This window comes from Oryctolagus cuniculus, chromosome 8, assembly GCF_964237555.1.
Source record: "Oryctolagus cuniculus chromosome 8, mOryCun1.1, whole genome shotgun sequence".
Classification (NCBI taxonomy): Eukaryota; Metazoa; Chordata; class Mammalia; order Lagomorpha; family Leporidae; genus Oryctolagus; species Oryctolagus cuniculus.
The window spans coordinates 67,061,661-67,083,330 of record NC_091439.1 but is presented as its reverse complement, the minus strand read 5'-3'; the positions used below and the strand labels follow the sequence as shown (position 1 = coordinate 67,083,330).

At 36.3% G+C, this 21,670-nt stretch overlaps 1 protein-coding gene across 6 annotated transcripts in view; it reads left to right on the top strand.

The window, feature by feature from the left end:
* RAP1GDS1 (Rap1 GTPase-GDP dissociation stimulator 1) overlaps positions 1–21,670 on the top strand; it is a 170,356-nt gene that overhangs the window by 131,588 nt on the left and 17,098 nt on the right. For 3 of the 6 annotated variants that reach the window (XM_070047837.1, XM_070047840.1, XM_070047839.1), the window contains 5 exons: positions 11,675–11,818; positions 12,273–12,404; positions 13,638–13,772; positions 14,681–14,806; positions 15,478–15,617. In XM_070047837.1, the coding sequence (XP_069903938.1) occupies positions 11,675–11,818; positions 12,273–12,404; positions 13,638–13,772; positions 14,681–14,806; positions 15,478–15,617 (677 nt within the window). The remainder of the gene's footprint in view (positions 1–11,674; positions 11,819–12,272; positions 12,405–13,637; positions 13,773–14,680; positions 14,807–15,477; positions 15,618–21,670) is intronic. The other 3 variants (XM_070047841.1, XM_070047838.1, XM_070047842.1) reach the window with 1 other exon arrangement.

Sequence of the window (21,670 nt, the reverse complement as noted above, 5' to 3'; positions counted from 1 at the left end):
TGAAATAATAGTTGAAAATGTCCCAGGTCTTGAAACAGACATGGACATCCAGATACAGGAAGCACAAAGAACCCCAAGCAGACTCAACCAAAAAAGATCTTCTCCAAGGTATACTGTCATCAAATTGTCAAAAGTTAAAGACAAGTAGAGAATCCTAAAGATAGTAAGAGAAAAGCATCATGTTGCATCTAAAAACTAATTAGATTAACATGAAGATTCTCAGTGGCCAGAAGAGACTGGGAATGATATATTCAAGGTCTTAACAGAAAAAAAATTCTAGCCAGAATATTATATCCAGCAAAGCTATTCTTTAAAAGTGAAGGAAAAATAAAGTATTTTCTAGATAAGCAAAAACAGAATTCTCCACCACCAGATCAGCCTTAAAAGAAATTCTGAAAGGTGTCCTGCATTAGAAGTAAAGACGAAACGCATGACACTACCAAATTCACTGACAGAGCAGGTAGAATCATTATCTAATCAACAAAATGACAGGTCCCAATTCTTATCTGTCAGTACTAACCTTGAATGTAAATGGATTAAATTCACCAACCAAAAGAATTAGGTTGGCTGAATGGATAAAAAACCATAACCCTACTATGTGCTGCCTACAAGAAACTCACTGCACAAAGATACATGCAGACTGAAAATGAAGGTTTGGAAAAAGATGTACCAGGTAAGTAGAAACCAAAACAGTCAGCCCTAGCTATCCTGATATCACATAAAATGGACTTTAAATCATAAACTATAAAATGAGAAAAAGAAAAACACTATATTTAGATAAACGGTTCAATTCAGCAAGAAGACATAACAATCGAAAATATATATGTACCCAACACAAACTACTCAGATATATACAATAAATACTTTCAGACCTAAAGGGAGTTATAGATTCCAATACAATAATAATGGGTGACTTCAACACCCCACTCATCAATGAACAGAAAATCAATAAAGATACATTAGAGTTGGGGCTGGCTCCATGGCTTACTTGGTTAATCCTCTGCCTGCGGCACCAGCATCCCATATGGGCACTGGGTTCTAGTCCCGGCTGCTCCTCTTCCAGTCCAGCTCTCTGCCATGGCCCAGGAAGGCAGTGGAGGATGGCCCAAGTGCTTGGGCGCCTGCACCCACATGGGAGACCAGAAGGAGGCACCTGGCTCCTGGCTTTGGATCGGCATAGTTCCAGCCGTGGTGACCATTTGGGGAGTGAACCAGCAAAAAAGGAAGACCTTTCTCTCTGTCTCTCTTTCTCACTGTCTGTAACTCTACCTGTCAAATAAACAAATAAAATCTTAAAAAAAAAAAAACATTAGAGTTGAAACATAAATTGAGCAAATTGACCTAACAGACATTTATGGGACATTTCACCCAACTACTACAGAAAACAAATTCTTATCAGCACATGGAACATTTTCTAGAATAGACCACTTATTAGACCACAAATCATGTTCAGCAAAGTTTTAAAGATTGGTATCATGCCATGTATCCTCTCATACCCTAAAGGATTAAAACTAGAAATTAACAATAGAACACTCACAAATACTTGGGCATTAAACAACATGCTACTGAATAATCATTGTCTCACTGAAGAAATTAGAAAGGAAATCAAAAACTTTCTTGAAGTAAATTAAAATGAAAACAAACATTAAAATCTGTGGGATACAGCAAAAGCAGTATTTAGAGGTGAGCATTACTTGCTTACATTGAAAAAGAAATGTCTTGGGGGCCATTTCTGTGGTGTAGCAGGTGAAGCCACCGCCTGCAGTGCCAGCATCCCATATGAGTGCCGGGTCAAGTCCTAGCTACTGCACTTCTGATCCTGCTCTCTGCTATGGCCTGGGAAAGCAGTAGAAGATGGCCCAAGTCCTTGGGCCCCCGCACCCTTGTGGGAGACCCGGAAGAAGCTCCTGGCTTCAGATCAGTGCAGTTCTGGCCATTGCAGCCAACTGGGGAGTGACCCAGCAAATGGAAGACCTCCTTCTCCCTCCCCCTCCCCCTCCCTATATATCACAAACCAATAGCCAATATCATATCGAATGGGGAAAAGCTGAAAGCATTTCCCTTGAGATCTGGAATAAGACAAGGATGTCCACTTTCGCCACTCTTAGTCAATACAATACTGGAAGTTTTAGCAAGAGCAGATAGGAAGGAAAAAGAAACCAAGGGCATCAAAATATATAATAGGAAGGGAAACTATCCATGTTTGCAGATGACACGATGTTGTACATAGAAAGGCCTAAAAACCACCAAAAATGCTGCTAGAATTGATAAACCAATTCAGTAAAGTTTCAGGCTACAAAATAAACATACAAAAAATAGGTCTTTTTGTATGCTAAATAGTTTTTTCTGTATGCATAGGAGAAATCAAGAAAGAAATTCTACTCAGGAGCCACAAAAAAAAAAAAATCAGATATTTAGGAATAAATTTAACCAAAGAAGTAAGAGATCTCTATGATGAAAATTATCAGACATTGATGAAAGAAATCATCAAACACCCCAAAAATGGAAAAATATTTCTTGCTCATGGATCAGAAGACTCAATATCATTATAAGTCTGTCATACCTAAAGCAATATAAAGATTCAGTGCAATCCCTATCAAAATACTAATGATATTCTTTACAGAACTAGAAAAAGACATTGTAAAATTCATATGGAATCACAAAATACCCAGAATAGTCAAAGCAATCCTGAACAAGAAAAATCAAGCTGGAGGCATCACGATACCTGACTTCAAAGCTGTAGTAATTGAAACAGCCTGGTACTGGCATAAAAACCAAGTCATAGATCAATGGAACAGTATAGAGATCACAGAAATTAATCCACATACCTACAGCCTACTGATTTTCTTTTTGCTTTTTTTTTTATTTTATTTAAGGCATACAAATTTCATGTATTTCATATATACAGATTCAGGAACATAGTGATACTTTCTACCCTACCCTTCCTCCCGCCCATGTTCCCACCCTTCTTCTTCCTCTTCCTCTTCCTCTTCCCATTCTTATTTTTTTTTTTTTTTTACAAAGACCTATTTTCAGTTTACTTTGTGCTCTTAAGATTAACCCTAGACAAATTCAACAAATAGAATGAAGAAGAAAATGTCATTGCATCTTAAAGTGTCAGTTTCACTCCTACAAATTACATTTTAGGTACTCTGTTACCTCAGATCAGGGAAAACATGATGTATGTCTTTTTGGCACTGGCTTATTTCACTAAGTATAATGGTTTCCAGTTGCATCCATTTTGTTGCAAACAACAAGATATTTTTAACTGCTATGTAGTATTCCATAGTGTATATATATACTGTAATTTCTTTATCTAACCTTCAGTTGATGGACATCTGGGTTGATTTAATATCTTAGCTATTTCTGAATTGAGCTACAGCCAACTGATTTTTGACAAAAGTGCTCAGACCATACAGTGGAGTAAGGATAGTGACTTCAAATGGTGCTGAAAAAATTGAATTTATATATGTAAAAGAATGAAGTTAGAGCCATATCTCTCACCATATATAAAAAATCAGCTCAAGATGGATCAAAGACCTAAATTTAAGACTGAGATGAAGAAGTTGCTGGAAGAAAACGTATGGGAAACACTCCAAGACATTGGGGTAAGGGACAACTTCTTGGACAAGACCCCCAAAGCACAGACAACAAAAGCAAAACTAAACAAGTGAGGCTATTTCAATAAACTCAGAAGCTTTTGCACAGGGAAGGAAATAATCAATAAAGTGAAGAGACATTCAACAGAATGGGAAAAAATATTTGCAAATGACCTGACAAAAGATTAATATCTCAAATATATCAGCAATTTAAAAACTCAGCAACAACAACAAAAAAATCAAGTTGAAAAATGGGCAGAGGACTTTAATAGTTCTTAAAAAGAAGAAATACAAGTGGCCAACAAATATATGAAAAAATGCTCAACCATCACTAGCCATCAAGGAAATGCAAATCGAACCACAAGGATATATCATCACACCCCTATCAGAGTGGCTAAAATTAAAAACACAGAGAGTAACAAATGCTAGTGAGGATATGGAGAAAGGGGAACACTTAACAACCTGTTGGTGAGAATGTAAATTAGTGCAGCCACTGTGGAAAACAGCGTGGAGATTTCCTAAAATAACTAGAAATAGTCTTGCCATATGATCCAGCAATCCCAAATGCTTGAAAAAGATGTATCAAAGGGATGTCTGCACCACCATGTTCATAGGAGCACTGTTCACAGTAGTCAAAATTTGGGATCAACCAGGATGTCCATCAGGTAAATGGATCAAGAAAATGTGATGTATATACACAGTGGAATGTTATTCAGCTATAAAAAGGAATGAAATTCTACCATTTGCAGCAAAATGGATGCATCTGGAGGACATCATGTTGAGTGAAATAAGTTAGACACAGAAAGACAAAATACCACATGTTCTCCATAATATGTAGGAGCTAAAATTTAAAAAGCAAACAAAAAAATTTTTTAAAGAAATCTGTGTATCAGTATTGCTAAAAATATAGTTTTGTAAAACCTTGTTTTAGACCATTGTGAAATCCATGGCTAAGAATGTTACACTATTTTAGTATTAATGATCTCTGATTACTTTAAAACTTACTGTATATGGGTGAAATGGTCATTTTTCCCTTTAATTATTGTTTATAGTCGTTTTCTTATTCCCACTAAACTTAAGGGTCTTTTTGCTTTTTACTTGTTAAAATGTCTTATTCAGTGAAGTATTAAGTCTTTTTACTATTATGTCAATTTAAAATATGCTATCTCAATAACAAAAAAAGAATGGGAGAAGGAAGGAGGATGGGATCCAGAAAGGGATAGAGGGGGAGGGAAGGAGTGATGGAAGAAAGGAATATCATTATGTTCTTAGAATTTGTGTCTACAAAGCACATTATCTGGTAAAAATTAATTAATTAGAAGGGTAAATAATTTTTGTAAAAATTAACAGAACCAGTTTATAAAGAAGAGGATAAAAGATACAGAGAATAAAGTGAGAAACTCTCCTGTAAGTTTTTTTGAAGTACTAGGAGAATAAAGATAGAGGTAGTGGGGTAGTATTTGAAGAAATTTTGGTAGAGAATTAATCAGAAATTAGTGTAACATACCAAATATTCAAGAGGCCCCTTGGCTCTAAGATAAAGATGTTCAGAGTAAACACTGAGAAAGTTTACCACCAGTATGGCATCTCGGGAGAGAACCAGTGGGTGGAAAGTAGGAGGGGTGTGTGTGTTTATGTATCTATGTATGTGTTCCAGTACCTCAGAGGTTAAAGACTCATACTAAAAGGTAGAAGTGTTTCTAAGATGAAAACACTGAATCTCTTTTTTTTTTTTTTTTAAGAATGGGATCCTTGACTGTGCTTGCCATATCTAGTTATTACTAAGAAAAGTAATCATTAAAAAACCATGCTAAATTGTATTTATTTTAAAAAGACAGTATATTTAATTTTGAAGTTTAATTTTAACTTTTATTTAATGAATATAAATTTCCAAAGTACAGCTTATGGATTACAATGCCCCCCCCCCCCCATAACTTCCCTCCCACCCGCAACCCTCCCCTTTCCAACTCCCTCTCCCCTTCCATTCACATCAAGATTCATTTTCAATTCTCTTTATATACAGAAGATCAGTTTAGCATATATTAAGTAAAGATTTCAACAGTTTGCACCCACATAGAAACACAAAGTGAAAAATACTGATTGAATACTAGTTATAGCATTAAATCACAATGTACAGCACATTAAGGACAGAGATCCTACATGAGGAGTAGGTGCACAGTGACTCCTGTTGTGGACCTAACAAATTAACACTCCTGTTCATGGCATCAGTAATCACCCTAGGCTCTTGTCATGAGCTGCCAAGGCTATGGAAGCCTTTTGAGTTCACCGACTCTGATCATATTTAGACAAGGTCATAGTCAAAACTGAAATCTCAGAAAACACTGAATCTCAAATCTTTATGATGCAAGTAAAGCCAGATTTAGAGAGAAGCTTTTGTTTTATATATTTTTTTTCATACATATGAGAAAAAGAATAAAGCTAAAATCAGTAAACTCAGTATTCATTTCAGGAGACAAAAGAAAACAATCTAAAAACCAGAAGGAAGAAAATAAAAATAGCTGAAGTTAATGAAATAGAAAATATAAAACTAATACAAGTATGTAATCACCTAAGTTGAATCTGAAGAGACTTATTAAATTACTAAACCCCTAAAGTGGTATTAATTAGGGGGTGGGGGAACCACAAATAACTAAAATCAAGAATGCTAAAGAACTTACTACAGATCATACATATATTAATAGGATGTTATGAACAATTTGATGCCAATACATTTTTAAGCTTGCTTTATTCATTCATTCATTCATACGTTCATTCATTCATTCATTCATTTGAAAGGCAGAGTTACAGGGAGAGAGGTCTTCCATCTGCTGGTTCACTCCCCAAATGGCCGCAACAGCCAGAACTGAGCTGATCCGAAGCTAGGAGCCAGGAGCTTCTAGGTTTCCCACATGGGTGTATGGGCCAAATGTAATTGGACTATCTTCTGCTGCTTTCCCAGGCACTTTAGCAGGGAGCTGGATCGGAAGTACAGCAGCTAGGACTTGAACTGACACCCATATGGGATGCCAGTACTGCAGGCAGCTGCTTAACCCGCTATGCCACAGCACTGGCCCCTGATGCCAATGCATTTAGAAATGTGGGTGATACTAGAAAAATTAGACAATCTTTTCTTAAATTAATGTGTTGAAATCTTTACTTAGTATATACTAAGTTGATCTTTTGTATATAAAGATAATTAAAAATGAATCTTAATGAAGAATGGGATCAGAGAGGGAGTAGGAGATGGGATGGTTTGTGGGTGGGAGAGAGGTTATGGGGTGAAAACCACTATAATCCAAAAGTTGTACTTTTGAAATTTATATTTATTAAAGTTTTCTTAAAAAATTCTTTATTCATATCAAGTCCCAACAGAGAAAATACAAGAATGTAAATAAAAGACCAATCTCATCATGAAGATAGATCTAGCAAATCAACTCCAGTAATGTTCTTAAATTGAACATACCAGATTGTATTCATTCTGAAAATGTAATGCAGTTTAATATTCAAAATGCAATTGAGATAATTCATCACCTTAAAACATGTAAGGAGAAAAATCATGATCTCAGATGGAAGAAAGAGGATTTGATAAGGTTAATTGTCCATTCATGATTTTAACAATTCTTAGGAAGCCAGTATTAGGAGGAATTGTCTTTAATCAGAAAGAGATACCTACGAGAAGCCTACAGAAAACATCAGAGGTGAAATAAAAAAGTATTCCCTTGGAGACTGGGAATAAAGATTATCCCAGTTCCTGCTTAATCTTGTATAGGAGCTATGAGTACATTGAAGTGGAAGAATGAAAGAGAGAATGTAGCAAAGAAAGAATATTATTATTATTTGTAAATGATTATATATACTCAGTTTAGAGATCAGTTTTCTAGATGAGTTTTTTTAAATTAATATGAATTAGATTTCTGTCCTTCTATGTAGAATATTAACTCCAGGTGATTATTGGCTTAAATGTGAAAGTTATGCCCAAAAAGCTTTCCTGAAAATATAACACAGGACAATATCACCGTGGCCTTGAAGTACAGAAAGTTTGCTTAGGTCACAAAGAGCTCCATATGGTAGATTGCCTACATTATTCGAAGATGCCATTTAAGAGTGAAAACTAAGAGTGGGCCAAAGACTATATTTACAACCCAGCAAAGGCCTCAAAGTGTACAGTATACTTCTAAAAACTCCCACACATCAATAAGAAAAATGTAGAAAGCTCAGTGGGAAAAAATGTAAAAGATCTGAATAGGCACTTGACAAAAGATAAAACCTAGGGGCCGGCGCTGTGGCGCAGTGGGTTAACACCCTGGCCTGAAGCTCCAGCATCCCATATGGGCACTGGTTCGAGACCCAGCTGCTCCACTTCTGATCCAGCTCTCTGCTATGGCCTGGGAAAGAGTACAAGATGGCCCAAGTCATTAGGCCTCTGCACCCACGTGGGAGACCAGAAAGAAGCTCCTGGCTTCAGATCAGCATAGCTCTGGCCATTGCGGCCATTTGGGGAGTGAACCGTTGGATGGAAGACGTCTCTCTGCCTTTACTCTCTCTGTGTAACTCTTTCAAATAAATAAATCTTAAAAAAAAAAAAAGATAAAACTTAACTGTTTAATAAACACATGAAAATATACTCAATTTTATAATAATCAGGTCATGCAAAAACAAAAAAATAAAAAACCAAAATAACACTGTATACCTTTTGAAAATTCTGATAAAATCAGGTGTTGTTGAGATGTGGAGTAAGTTTTAATGGGAATATAAATTGATACAGTTAAGAAAATAGTATGTACTGTGGTTAGAGCTGTGCATCCCTCTGATCTAGCAATTCTGATTTCCAGGAATATATACAGAAAATATGTGCACCAAGAGCCATTACAGGAATTTTTAAAGCGATATTATTTATAATGATAAAAAGTTGAAACCAATCCATATCTATTAACAGAATGAATAAATAAATCATGGCACATTTATACAATGGAAAAATAGAGTTAGGAAAAGGAATGAAGATAGCTATAGCCATTAAGTATGGATGAATCTTATAAATTGTTGAAAAAGCTTACACTAAGAAATAACATTCTATTTATGTAAAGTTTTTAAGAGGTAAAATTAAATCAGTTTATAGAGATGATTTGGTGAAACAATAAAAGTATAGATGTGGTTACATAACAATCAGGGTAGTGATTAAAGGGGGGTTAAGGGGGAGGGGACTGTAAGAAAGGGGAGTGCTTATCAGAACTTCAGGTTGTTGGCAATGAATTTCTTGATCTGGGAGACAGATTCATGGTTATTTGCTTTCTAACCATTGATTTGCATATTGTATCAACTTTCTACATCTGTGGCCTTTCTTCACCATTTAAAGAAAGATTTCAAGGAAGGCATTGTGTTGTATCAGGTTAAGCTGCCACTTTGGTCGCCCGTATACCATATCAGAATGCCAATTCAATTCCCAGGTACTCTGCTTCTCATTGAGCTTCCTGCTGATGCATCCTGGGATACAGCAGATGATGGCAAAAGGCTGGGGCCCTTCGCCACCCATGTGGGAGACCTGGATGGTGTTCCAGGTTCTTGGCTTTAGCCTGGCCAAATTCTGGCTGATGGGGGCAATTGAGGAATGAGCTAGCAGATGGAAGATTAATGTCTCTCTTGCAGATGAAATGTAAAAATAAAAATTTTTAAATATATACACATATATGATACAGACATACACCAATGTATGTATACAAAGTATATGTATGAAAGTGGAGGTAATGAAGGTAGATTTCTTCAGATTGGTGTTGGTAAATCTGGTTTGCCACAATGCCTTACTAATCCCAATTAAGGCCATTTAAATTCTCCTGTCACTATAGTCAAGACTGAGAATAGAGAACTGTAAACGTTAATCTTGACATATTTTAAATTTTCTAAATGCCTTAAGTCTTATTCTTTAGGGAGAAATTCATTTGGTAGTTTGGCAAGATGAAAATTTTATTGTAATTTTCTGTCAGTTTTATGCTAGAGTATTACCTGTAACCTTCCTTATCATATTTCAAAATAAGTGTGTGCATTTATTGTTTTTTCCCTCCACCTCTCAAAAAACTTGCTTTTAAACTAAGCTTTTGCTAATTTCCTATGTATGCAAAGGAGAGTAATTCTGATATTAAAGTTGAGATTTGTTTAGGGTTTTTAAAATATAAGACTTTTGCATCATGATTTTAAATTCTAGTTGCCACATATTTCTAACCTTAGCATTCTGTAACCAAGGAAACGCCCTACTTGCAGCATGGCACAGTGCGAATGTGCCTTTAAAAAAGACAAATATTCCAGGTTGAATATTCTGAAACAACATTCCAAAGAAAATTCAGTGACTCTAGTGATAGAAAAAAGCTAAATTTTTACACATTGTTTGCCTGAAAGACAAAGTCTTAAGTGTGTGTGTATAAATCTTTCTCCCAAGTGACAAGCTGAAACTGCTATTGCTATCTTTGAGACTATGTGCATATACAGCTTCAGGAAACCAATGACTGCAGTGTAAGGCAACTAAAAAGTAAAATTCAGGGTTGACATTGTGGTGTAGCCAGTAAAGCCGCTGCCTGCTACTCCAGCATCCCATGTGAGCGCATGTTTTGAGTCTCGGCTGGCTCTTCCACTTATGATCCAGCTCCCTGCAATTAAGACTGGGAAAGCAGTGGAAGGTGGCCCAAATCCTTGGGCCACCTTCCACCCAGAAGCTTCTGGCTCCCAGCTTCAGGCTGGCCCAGCTCCAGCTGTTGTGGCCATTTGGAGAATGTACCAGAGAGGAAGACCTCTAACTCTTTTAAATAAATAAAGTAAAATTTACATTTAAAAATTTCTGTATAGCAAATGTATTTCTAAGGTCAGTTGATCAGTCTTTATGTTAAGGAGTATCATTACATCCAAAGCATTTTCATAGATAAATTTAAATCTAATATGAATGGGATACAAATATGGATATGAATATAAAATCTGCAATGAAATAAATGTTATAATGAAAGACTAAGCATTGATTTGGTGGTGGAGTTTGCTGTGATGAAGATCATTTTTTAAAATATATTTGGGATAAATTCTCTTTTTATAAAACCTTATTTTGTTGGTTACCCATCAGAGAGCTTTACAGTCATTTCTTTCAACTTTTATTTGGAACATTTTAAAACATACTTAAAAGTAGAATTTAGTATGATAAAGCACCATATACTCATACCCAAGAAAGTTTTAAATTAAGTAAATCCTGAAGCCCTTTTTAAAAACATTACTTTTCAAAGTTAATAAAGTTGTAGATTAATTACAATAGAAAAATGGCATCTATGCAAATGTGAATCCAAATATACTTAGAGGATGTAGATTGAAATTAATAGCTTTTTAAGATTTCTTTGAGATGCAGAGTTATAGAGAGAGGGAGGAAGAGAGAGAGAGGTCTTCCATCTGCTGGTTCACTCTCCAGTGGCCGCAACTGCTGGAGCTTGGCTAATCCGAGGCCAGGAGCTTCCTCCAGGTCTCCTACATGGGTACAGAGGCCCAAGAACTTGGGCCATCTTCCACTACTTTCCCAGGCCATTAGCAGGGAGCTGGATTGAAAGTGCAGCAGCCAGTACTTGAACTTGCACCCATATGGGATGCAGGCACCGGAAGCGGAGGCTTAGCCTACTTATGCCACAGTGCCAGCCCATCATTACTTTTCAATAACTTTATATGCGAGACACATTGGGGATATATTTTTAACTTTTATGTAACAGGTATGTATATTACAGGCATATTTGATATGTAATCTTTTATAGTATTGACTTTCTAAACATAAGCATAACCTTTAGAATAATAATGGATACTAGTTGCCTTCAGAGCTGAGAATTGACTTGTTTGGGTGTTGCATGACATCATGGAATGTGATATAACTACGAACAGAAAAATGAAATAAAGCTATTATGTATTTAAACTGCAGAGTCGGGTGCTTCCTTTTGAAACTCAAATTCCCAAAGATGTGTTATGTAAGTCTTGTGTTTACTTTGTTCTGTTTTTTAATAATGGATTGCTAATTTGAGAGCTCCTGTTTAATTGCATATTTTGGTTTTGTTCACATTGTTTTTCAGATGCCATTAAATTGCAGCTGGTTGAAGCAGGCCTGGTAGAGTGCCTGCTAGAGATTGTTCAGCAGAAGGTGGACAGTGACAAAGAGGATGATATTGCTGAGCTCAAAACTGCTTCAGATCTAATGGTTTTATTACTTCTTGGAGGTGAGTTGTAACTTAGGCCACCCACAGAACATGATTGTCAGATAATTTTTAGTGTATGAAATCTCTTCTATAGATACTATACCAGGAAGCTTTTCATTTTTCTATCACACATCCTGTTGATGTGATGATCTTGAAACCTTAAACACATCAATGAGAGGACAAGAGATACTGAACCAAAGAAAGCAAGCTATCATCCCGTATTTTAAGAACAGTCATATAGAGGAGATTGCTGTGGCGCTAAAGGACTGAAAACTGGATGTCCATCTGGGACTTAGACTAGAAAAACTCTTAACTGTTTTCTGGTCTCTACTAAAGGCTCAGAACAAAAAGTCATTACCTTTCCTATTATAAATTAAGTTTGTGGGGTATGTAGTTTCCCAATTGGATACTCAGGAATATGGATTTGTTATTCTTATTTTTCTTTTATTTAGCCATTTGTTTCATTTACCTCCAGATGAATCCATGCAGAAATTATTTGAAGGAGGAAAAGGCAATGTGTTTCAAAGGGTGCTTTCTTGGATACCATCAAATAACCACCAGCTACAGCTTGCTGGAGCATTGGCCATTGCAAATTTTGCCCGAAATGGTAAGCGTATTGGTCCCTCCTTTGCAAATCAAATGTCCTATATTTTTTATTTTTGCTTTTCCATTTCATATGCTGGAAGAGTTCAGAAGCATGTGTAACATGTAGTAGGAAGGTCTAGTGTTCCATAGTATGGTAGGGTGACAATAGTTCACAGTAATGTAACATACAAAGAACTAGAAAAAAGAGCTGATGGGCTCCAAGCACAAAGGATAAGAAAATCGGAAAGCTAGTCCTGGGTTGGGCAGTACATATGTGTTGAAATATTGCATTGTACTGAAAATGTACAGGTATTACATGTTACTAAAAAAAGTTTTAAGAGTTTGTGCACTATGTGTTTTTGTTACTTCCTTAATTTTTTAGATATCCTGTTTATAGAGACTATCCTAATAAATTGCACATTCTTTGCAATTCAACTAAATTCTAATAGATCTGTAAATTAATAAAGTATTTCTTTTAAATATTTTGCATTTTAGAGCTTAGTAAATGAGTCTCATTCTAATGTACATTTGATCTGAATTATGCCATTTTTCTTGATTTTGTTTAATCTGAATGTTGTGCCTTAATCTATACTTTAATGCCTATAAAACGTGAGAATAATCCTCTAGAGTAGAATATTTTAATATTTCAGTGACACTAGACCTCTGTATTTATGGTATCTGATTCTCCTATTCAGTCTAGAAACTCACACTGTCTTGCAAATATGGGGTTTTTTCCTCTTTGATTTCATTCCAATATGAATTATTGACACGCAATGTATTATAGTAGCTGACATTCTACTGTTACTCTCTTGTTTTGTAATTAACTCTTTAATGATAGAGTTAAGACTGGCAAACTATTGATAACTGTTGAAGCCAAAATATAATATCCTCTGTGGTTTGTAAGTGAAAAACAACTTAAGTATCAGCCATGATAACAGAAGGTAGATTGTCAGTCACTGTAACATTGGCAGAAAACAAACATATTGCACTATATGTTAAAACTATCAGTGGACATTTTAAACATGTGGTTTCTACTTTTCCTGATAATCAGGCTATAAGCAAGAGATCTTTCTGGTTATTTTTCTGCTCTTTCAAACTCTAGGAATCTTTACAATCATACTTCTCATTCCATAAACAGAAAAATCTATAAACCTGATGGGAATAAGAATTGGGTCCCTAATGTTTAATTGGCATACATCAGTGCTACAGAATACTTCTAAACATTTTTAAAGAGAAAAATGTTTTTGATTTTTAGATGGAAATTGTATACATATGGTAGACAACGGAATTGTAGAAAAACTTATGGATTTATTGGACAGACATGTAGAAGATGGAAATGTAACTGTACAGCATGCAGCACTAAGTGCCCTCAGAAACCTAGCCATTCCAGGTAAGACGTAAGAAAGATGGCAACTATGTAGAAAATAAAAAATCTAGCATTTGGGGAACATATTATGTGAGTTGAGTATCTTTCCTGACTTATAATAAGAGTTTAAGTTGTTCACATTTTTCTTATTTAACATATGCTCTCCATTTATTAATAAGCTTTCTGAGACTGTATCCCATACAAAATCTTTGCTTTTATTCAGATCATTCAAAGACTATTACCTTTTTAATGGTTAGATTTTCATTATATTGTACAGTTAAGCTTTCTTAAGCACCTCCAGTTTAGAAAAGATAATGGCATTGATTAACAGAATCCCCTAAAAAATGACATTTTCCTTACATGCAGAAATAGTTTTTAAAAAATGTCTGGATAAATGGCTTTTGAACTATGAAATCAAATTATCATGGGAAATAACACAGAAGATAGTTAAAAGTATTTTATTCTGCTTTCTAAAAATAAATATCTGACTAGGTAAAATAGATTTCATAAGGATCCAACCTATATGAGTTCGGTGGTTTATATAGCATATTAATATTTATTGATATCAATTACATTTAATACACTTGGGTCAAAGAAATAAAAACATTAAAGCTGAGAAACTGTGCTTTTTGTAAATAACAAGTCAGTATTTTCAGATTTCCTTTATGCATTATGTAACTAAGTATTTGAATGCATTTAAAAAGCCATTATGATTGTGTATGTTATGCTTATATAGACAAACAGGATGCTTACATACACAACTCTAGTTCTATTCTTAAAATTCGCAGAAAAGTAGCAAAATTGCTTCTAAATAGGAAAATCTAAAATGGAACTGTAAAGGTAATAGGCACTCAGTAACTGTGTATTGAATTGAATGTTTATGATCAAGAATGCCAACACCATCTTAAATATATTCTTTCTCCTGTCTCTAGTTGTAAATAAAGCAAAGATGCTATCAGCTGGGGTCACAGAGGCGGTTTTGAAATTCCTTAAATCCGAAATGCCGCCAGTGCAGTTCAAACTTCTGGGAACACTGAGAATGTTAATAGATGCACAAGGTAAAGGAAATTCCTCATTTTTGTATGGGACTCTGAATGTGCCTCTCTAATTGAAAGAGGTTTTTGTTTTTAACTTTCAGAATTATGTAACCATCAAATACATAGCAAATAAAAGATAAAAATATTTTGGAACTCCATTAATTCTCATGCTTGTTATAGTTGCCTTTAAATAGAAACCAAACTGTTATCTCCCCTTATTAATATATATATGATCCTGGTTTTAGCATATTATCAATTCTTGAGGGTTTTTTGTCTTTAGTAATCCCATATCCATTTTCAATTTTCCCTAAATCTTCAAAGTCATAGATTTTCCATTGTAAAAACAGCCATGAAAACCATTCCTTGGAATAAATTATATTTATTTACTTATTTCTAAGTTCTGAACTCTTTTCCACATTGATTGCTTTGAGTTCTTCAGATCTGCCAGAATACTAACAGACTGCCAGGCTTAATCAAAAGGGTATGAAGTTGTTTGTATATTTTATAATGAAGTCTACAACTTTATAGAAAATGCCAAATAGTCCATCAGAAAAGGAGTGTTTGAAGTGTTTGCTTTAATAATATCATTGTTCTGTGTTTTTAAGACATGTAATTTCCTTCACACTCTTATTACCTTTACCAATTATTTCAGCTGATTGCCTGTCATTCCTTTGTGACTTTTTTTCCTATAGCAGAAGCTGCTGAACAACTGGGAAAGAATGTTAAATTAGTAGAGCGTTTGGTGGAATGGTGTGAAGCCAAAGATCATGCTGGTGTAATGGGGGAGTCTAACAGACTGCTGTCAGCCCTCATACGGCACAGTAAATCAAAAGTAAGTTCCTGAGGAAATTGTTGCTAGATAATGAGACCCAGCAGCTTAGATTGTACATAATAAGCTTGTATTTTTATGTATTTATACATAAAATGTTCATCAACAGTTCTGGGGAAAAATTATTGAAGATTGAGCTTTTCTATGTAGTTGTATTTCATAATAGTTAAGTATAAGGCTTTGGAATCAACAGAGATGGATTTATTTGAAAGTAGAATTAGAGTGAGCAAGCTTCCATCCACTGGTTCACTCCCCAAATGGACGCAACGGCCAGGCCAGAGCCAGGAGCTTCATCTGGGTCTCCCATATGGTTACAGGGGCCCAAGCACTTGGGCCATCTTCCGCTGCCTTCCAGGCATATCAGCAGGGAGCTGGATCAGAAGTGGAGCATCCTGGACTTGAACCAGCAGATGACAGCTTAACCTGCTACGCACCACAGCACTGGCCCTATGGATTCTCATTTTTATCTCTACCATTTAAATGGTCAAGTTTCTTTATGTATTTTTTTTAAGATTATTTATTTAAGAGGTAGAGTTACAGGCAGAGAGGGGGAGATGTCTTCCATCCACTTGTTCACTCCCCAAATGGCCACAACCGCCAGAGCTGAGCCAATCCAAAGCCAGGAGCTTCTTCCAGGTCTCCCACGTGGGTGTAGGGGCCCAAGTCCTTGGGCCTTCTGCTGCTGCTTTCCCAGGCCATTGGCAGGGAGGTGGATCAGAAGAGGAGCAGCCAGGACTTGAACCAGTGCCCATCCAAAGGTGGAGGCTTAACCTTCTATGCCACGGCACCAACTCTGTATCTAAATATATGAAAAGTGGGATAATACCTGTCTGAAAGTGTTGAGGATTTAGTGAGGTCATATATACAAAGTGCTCAGCTGGTACCCAGCACATAGGAAGCACTCAATAGACGTTGCTGTTGCTGCTGCTGCTTCTATTTTTACCACTATTACCAGTGTCAGTGGCAAACATCTTCTGTGGGCCAGGTACTAACCTTGATAGCTGTGAGCATTTAGAAATTATATGGTATCCAGATGGACAAAATGCTTTCCCATAGTAGCGTCCAACTTAATAGCTGTCTGGCACATGGTACTTAGCTAAATTAGTTCATTTGTTCATTCACTGGCTATCATTGTGGTGAGAACCCAGGTCAGAAGCCTGGCACCTCATTTAGTATCTGGATTATATTCCTTTGTTTTTTAATCGTTTTTCTAAGTTGAGCCTTTTGATCATTTCCATTGTACAACCTTATGGTGATTATACATGAAAAGAGTCAGTTTAGAACTCTAATTCTCCAAATATTTTTATTTAGAGATTTAAAAAAAAAAAAAAGAAAAAATGTGAATGTGTTCCTTGTCTCAAGAGAAGCGGGAAAGAAAGGAATAGAGCACAGCCTATGTAAAACAGCCTAATTTTAGAGAGAACCCACAAGTAAAGCGGTATTGCTGGAACAGAGAGGATATGGAGACCATGGTCAGAAAATGAGAATTGGAGATTGACATGCCAAGTGAAAATATATAGATTTGTTTCTCCATAGAATTTTAAAGGGTTTTAAGTAGCAGAGTTCCATTATTTGGCATTCATTTAGAAATCTGCCATAGGACTTTAATGGAAGCAAAGAGAACAATCAGAAAATAATTGTAAAAATATGCATTAAAGATGATGGTCTGAATCAAGATTTGGGGTTGAGCAGTTGGGATTGTTGATATTTAACCACTTTTGACACAAAGGAACACATTTCATATGGTTGGATGGAAAAGAAAGAGAAGATCTTGACAAAGTTTGACAGAAGGTTTGCAGGAGAAGGTGGTTTTAGAGGTAACTCCAAGGTTTGGATTCAGCCCCAGGTTAATAGGAAGAGATGTAGCTAACTTGGCTTAGTTTTTATAATTTAATGAATAGAAATTTCATATATACAGATTTAGGAACATAGTGATACTTCCCATACTACCTTCCCTCCTGCCTACGCTCCCACTTTTCCTCCTCCTTACTCTTATTTCAATTTTAATAACGATCCACTTTGTTTGTTTACTGTATACTCATAAGATTAACCTTACACTAAGAAAAAACTGTTCCTCAACAGTAGAGATAAGTAGGGATTGTTTATACAATCATCGAATCTCAAAATGTCAGTTTCACTCAAAATCATTACATTTTGGTACTCTTAGTTACCACAGATAAGGGAAAACATGGTATTTGTCTTTTGGGGATTGGTTTATTTCACTAAATATAATGGTTTTCAGTTGTATCCATTTTGTTGCAAAAGACAGGATTTCATTATTTTTTATGGCTGAATAGTACTCCGTTGTGTATATATACCAAATTTCTTTATCATCAGTTGATGGATATCTGGGCGATTCCATCCCTTAGCTATTATAAATTGAGCTGCAGTAAACATGAGGGTACAGATAACTCTTTCATATGCTGATTTCTTTTGAGTAATTTCCCATGAGTGGGAAGGCTGGATCATATTCAGATTTAAGAAGTTTTTCCATACTGTCTTCCACAGTGGCTGCAACAGTTTACATTCCCACCAACAGTGGATTAGGGTACCTTTTTCCCTACATCCTCACCAGCATTTGTTGATTTCTGTATGAGAGTGACTAACTGGGGTGAGGTGAAACTTAATTGTGGTTGTGATTTGTGCTTCCCTGATCCTGAGCATTTTTTCATGTGTGTGTTGGCTATTTGAATTTCCTCTTTTGAAAAAGCACCTCCATTGGCCAGCGTCACGGCTCACTAGGCTAATCCTCCGCCTGCAGCACCGGCACCCCAGATTCTAGTCCCGGTCGGGGCACCAGATTCTGTCCCGGTTGCCCCTCTTCCATTCCAGCTCTCTGCTGTGGCCCGGGAAGGCAGTGGAGGATGGCCCAAGTTTTTGGGTCCTGTACCCGCATGGGAGACCAGAAGAAGCACCTGGCTTCGGATCAAGGCGATACGCCGGCCGCAGCGGCCATTGGAGGGTGAATCAACGGAAAAAGACCTTTCTCTTTCTCTCTCTCTGTCTACTCCCTGTCAAAAAGAAAAAAATAAAATGCACTTCCATTTTTTGCTCATCTTTCCTGCTAGCCTAAATAAAGCATTACATCCTTTCCCTATTCCACCATCTTAGAATCCTAACTTGCTTATTCTCAACACACCATCTCACACTTTCTGTAGTCTTGCTCCACTCCATTAGAATTACCAGCAGTGATTTGAAATTAAAGGAAAACCACAATTCTGTTTAAATAGTTACAAACAGCAGACATGTTTCTGGCATCTAAATTTGGAACTCTTAGATTAATTACTACTATGTGTAACAGGAACTTATCTATAATGTATCTTCAGTTTTGTAGCAATTAACAAAGTTATACAACAAACCGTTATCCATGAAAAGATGCATCCCAACTTAACTATATTTAAAGGCCTAAACAACCGAAATGCAATAATATGAAATTGAAGTTTGAATATTTTGAGGAATATCTTGACTTTCCCTCATCTAACATCCTGTGCTTCCCCTCACCCCATACTCAATGACTCAATTTGTTTGAGTACTTATTGAGCACCCATCACCCTGTAGGCACTTTGAATGACAGTACCTTTCTAAATGTTGTGCATATTTATGTAACAGAAAACAATTTGAAGTTATAGGATTGTAATTTGTAGTCACACTTTACGTAGAGAGCATAACAGGAACACCTGTTAACATTACTCTGGACGTATGAGCAAAGTTTGTGGAAACTGGAATGAAAAGGTGTGTTAATTTTTGAATGCATACAAGAGTTTTCAAAGAATTCACAGAAGAAACGCATATGAAAAATATGCTAGATTTCAAAATTTTTGCACAAAAATGTATCTTAATTCCATTTCCCCCAAACTTTGTGAAGTACCCTAGTACTTTGGAAAATGCTCTTCTGGAATAAACTTTTGCAATAACAAACTTGTTGTTACATATAGATCTTCAGCCAACTGTTATGAATCACAGCTCTCTCCATGTGTTAAACTTTGAAAATAGTACTCCTTTTAAAGTCACCCTGAATTCTGTCTTAGTGCAAACTTTTGGAGGGCTGAACTTGCTAACAAGATTTCTCACCACTTAGTCACTGTAGCCATATGCAGAGTAATTCTGGGCTTATGCCATTAGGTGAATTCACACTCACCTGAAAGGCTGCCCTCAGCTGGAACGCCTCACCAACTTGCTGGGTCTTCAACTGCAGAGAGCAGAAACAAACAAATGCAGCTGTAGCCTACACTGAGGATATAATCATGTATCTTTACTTTCAGAGTGTAACATTCATCATCACTTGTTTATTAAGCTGAAAGCTTGTTTAGACAAATATACTTAGTCATTCACTCATTCATCCAACAAATATTTAAGTCCCATATTGAGAATGCTTTGATGATGCAGTGTTGACAATTTTGGCAGCACCAACCTGCATACTTGTAAATTGATTATCTCTTAAATCAGGCACATCCCACTTGTGATCAACATTATTATACAGTTTTAAACATAGTTTCAACCAGGGTTTATTTCAGTCATCAAGGACAGATTGACTGTTAATGCTAAAAAAGGTGAAATTGTTAGCAAAGAGAAAGCTTATTTTCCTAAAAGAAAACAGAACTGTAAAATAAGACATTATTTTAAACTTTGTAAAAATCTCAAATTTTTAGAGACATTTAGTGATTAGAAGGACTATCTAAAGAACTGTTTCATTGTAGAGTATCTAGAAATTATTATAAGATACTTTGAAAGAAATTAATCTCAGGACTAGCTTGAGAAGTTTATTGGTTAATTGTACTGCTCTAGATGAACCTTCTTGCTATGTGAAGTGGTACAAATATCCTTCACCTTTTGAAAAATCTTGAAATGAAAATATAACTTTACGATACACTCACAGAACCTCGTTATATTAAATTATTGCCATGTGTGGCACTATGAATTTACTACATTACTTTTACACTAGCCATAAAAGATTAAGAACATGGACTCGGTAACCAAACTGCATTCGAACCTTGGCTTGACCATTTAATCATTCTCTGACCTTGGGCAGGTTTCATACCTTAATATGACCTTCAGTTTCTTCATCCATATACTAGAGATAATATTTAGCTAAAGGGATTTTCTGTAGGAAAAAAAGATCTAGATCTATACTCAGTATAATAATTGTTGCTCCATAAAGGGTAGTTGTCAATATTTGATTGCTTTTCTATCACATAGCACAGGTAAAATGCTTTACCCTTTATCCTGCATTCTATCAGGTAAAGCAGCTTAATAGAGTAGTAGCTGTTTAATACACATTTGTGAAGGGAGGGAAAGAGAGACAGATAGTGTATTCCCCAATTGACGGCAGTAGCCTGGGCTGGGCCAGTCTGAAGCCATGTGCTCCATCTGTGTCTCCCACATGGCTTTCCCAGACACATTAGCACGGCGCTGGATCAGAAGTGGAACAGCCAGGACTCAAACTGGCGCCCATATGGGATGCTGGTGTTGCAGGCAGTAGCTCAACCTGTCACACCACAACACCTGCCCCAGGCATTTCCAAAGGAAACAGATACCTGTCCTAGAAAGGTGAGAGGGAGAAGCTATGCCTGGATATAAGGGAGGACTATTCATTTCTCATGTACCAGTTTGCTTTGTACGTTGCCTGCTCTTCCTTCTTTTGCACTGGACTTTGCAGGGTGAATCAAAAAGCAGAAGATGAAATGACCATCTTGGGGCCTTCCTAGGTGAAAGCATGTGTATCTCAGTCTCCTCTGATCCTCTTAACTCCATAAACTCCTTTGTGGGTTTTTTTAACGAAAAAATCTTTGCTAAGTTTCAAATAAACTGTCTTCAAGTAGGCAGTTAATTGGGAGGTTAGAGAGACTTTAAATGATAGCTTCTCAGGACTAGCATTGTGGTATAGCTGGTAAAGCTGCTGCCTGCAACACCAGTATCCCGTATGGGCACCAGTTCATGTCCTGGCTGCTACACTTTTCCATCTGGCTCCCTGCTAATGGGCTGGGAAAAACTTCAGATGATGGCCCAAGTATTTAGGTTTCTGCCACCCATGTGGGGAACCTGGAGGAAAGTCCTGG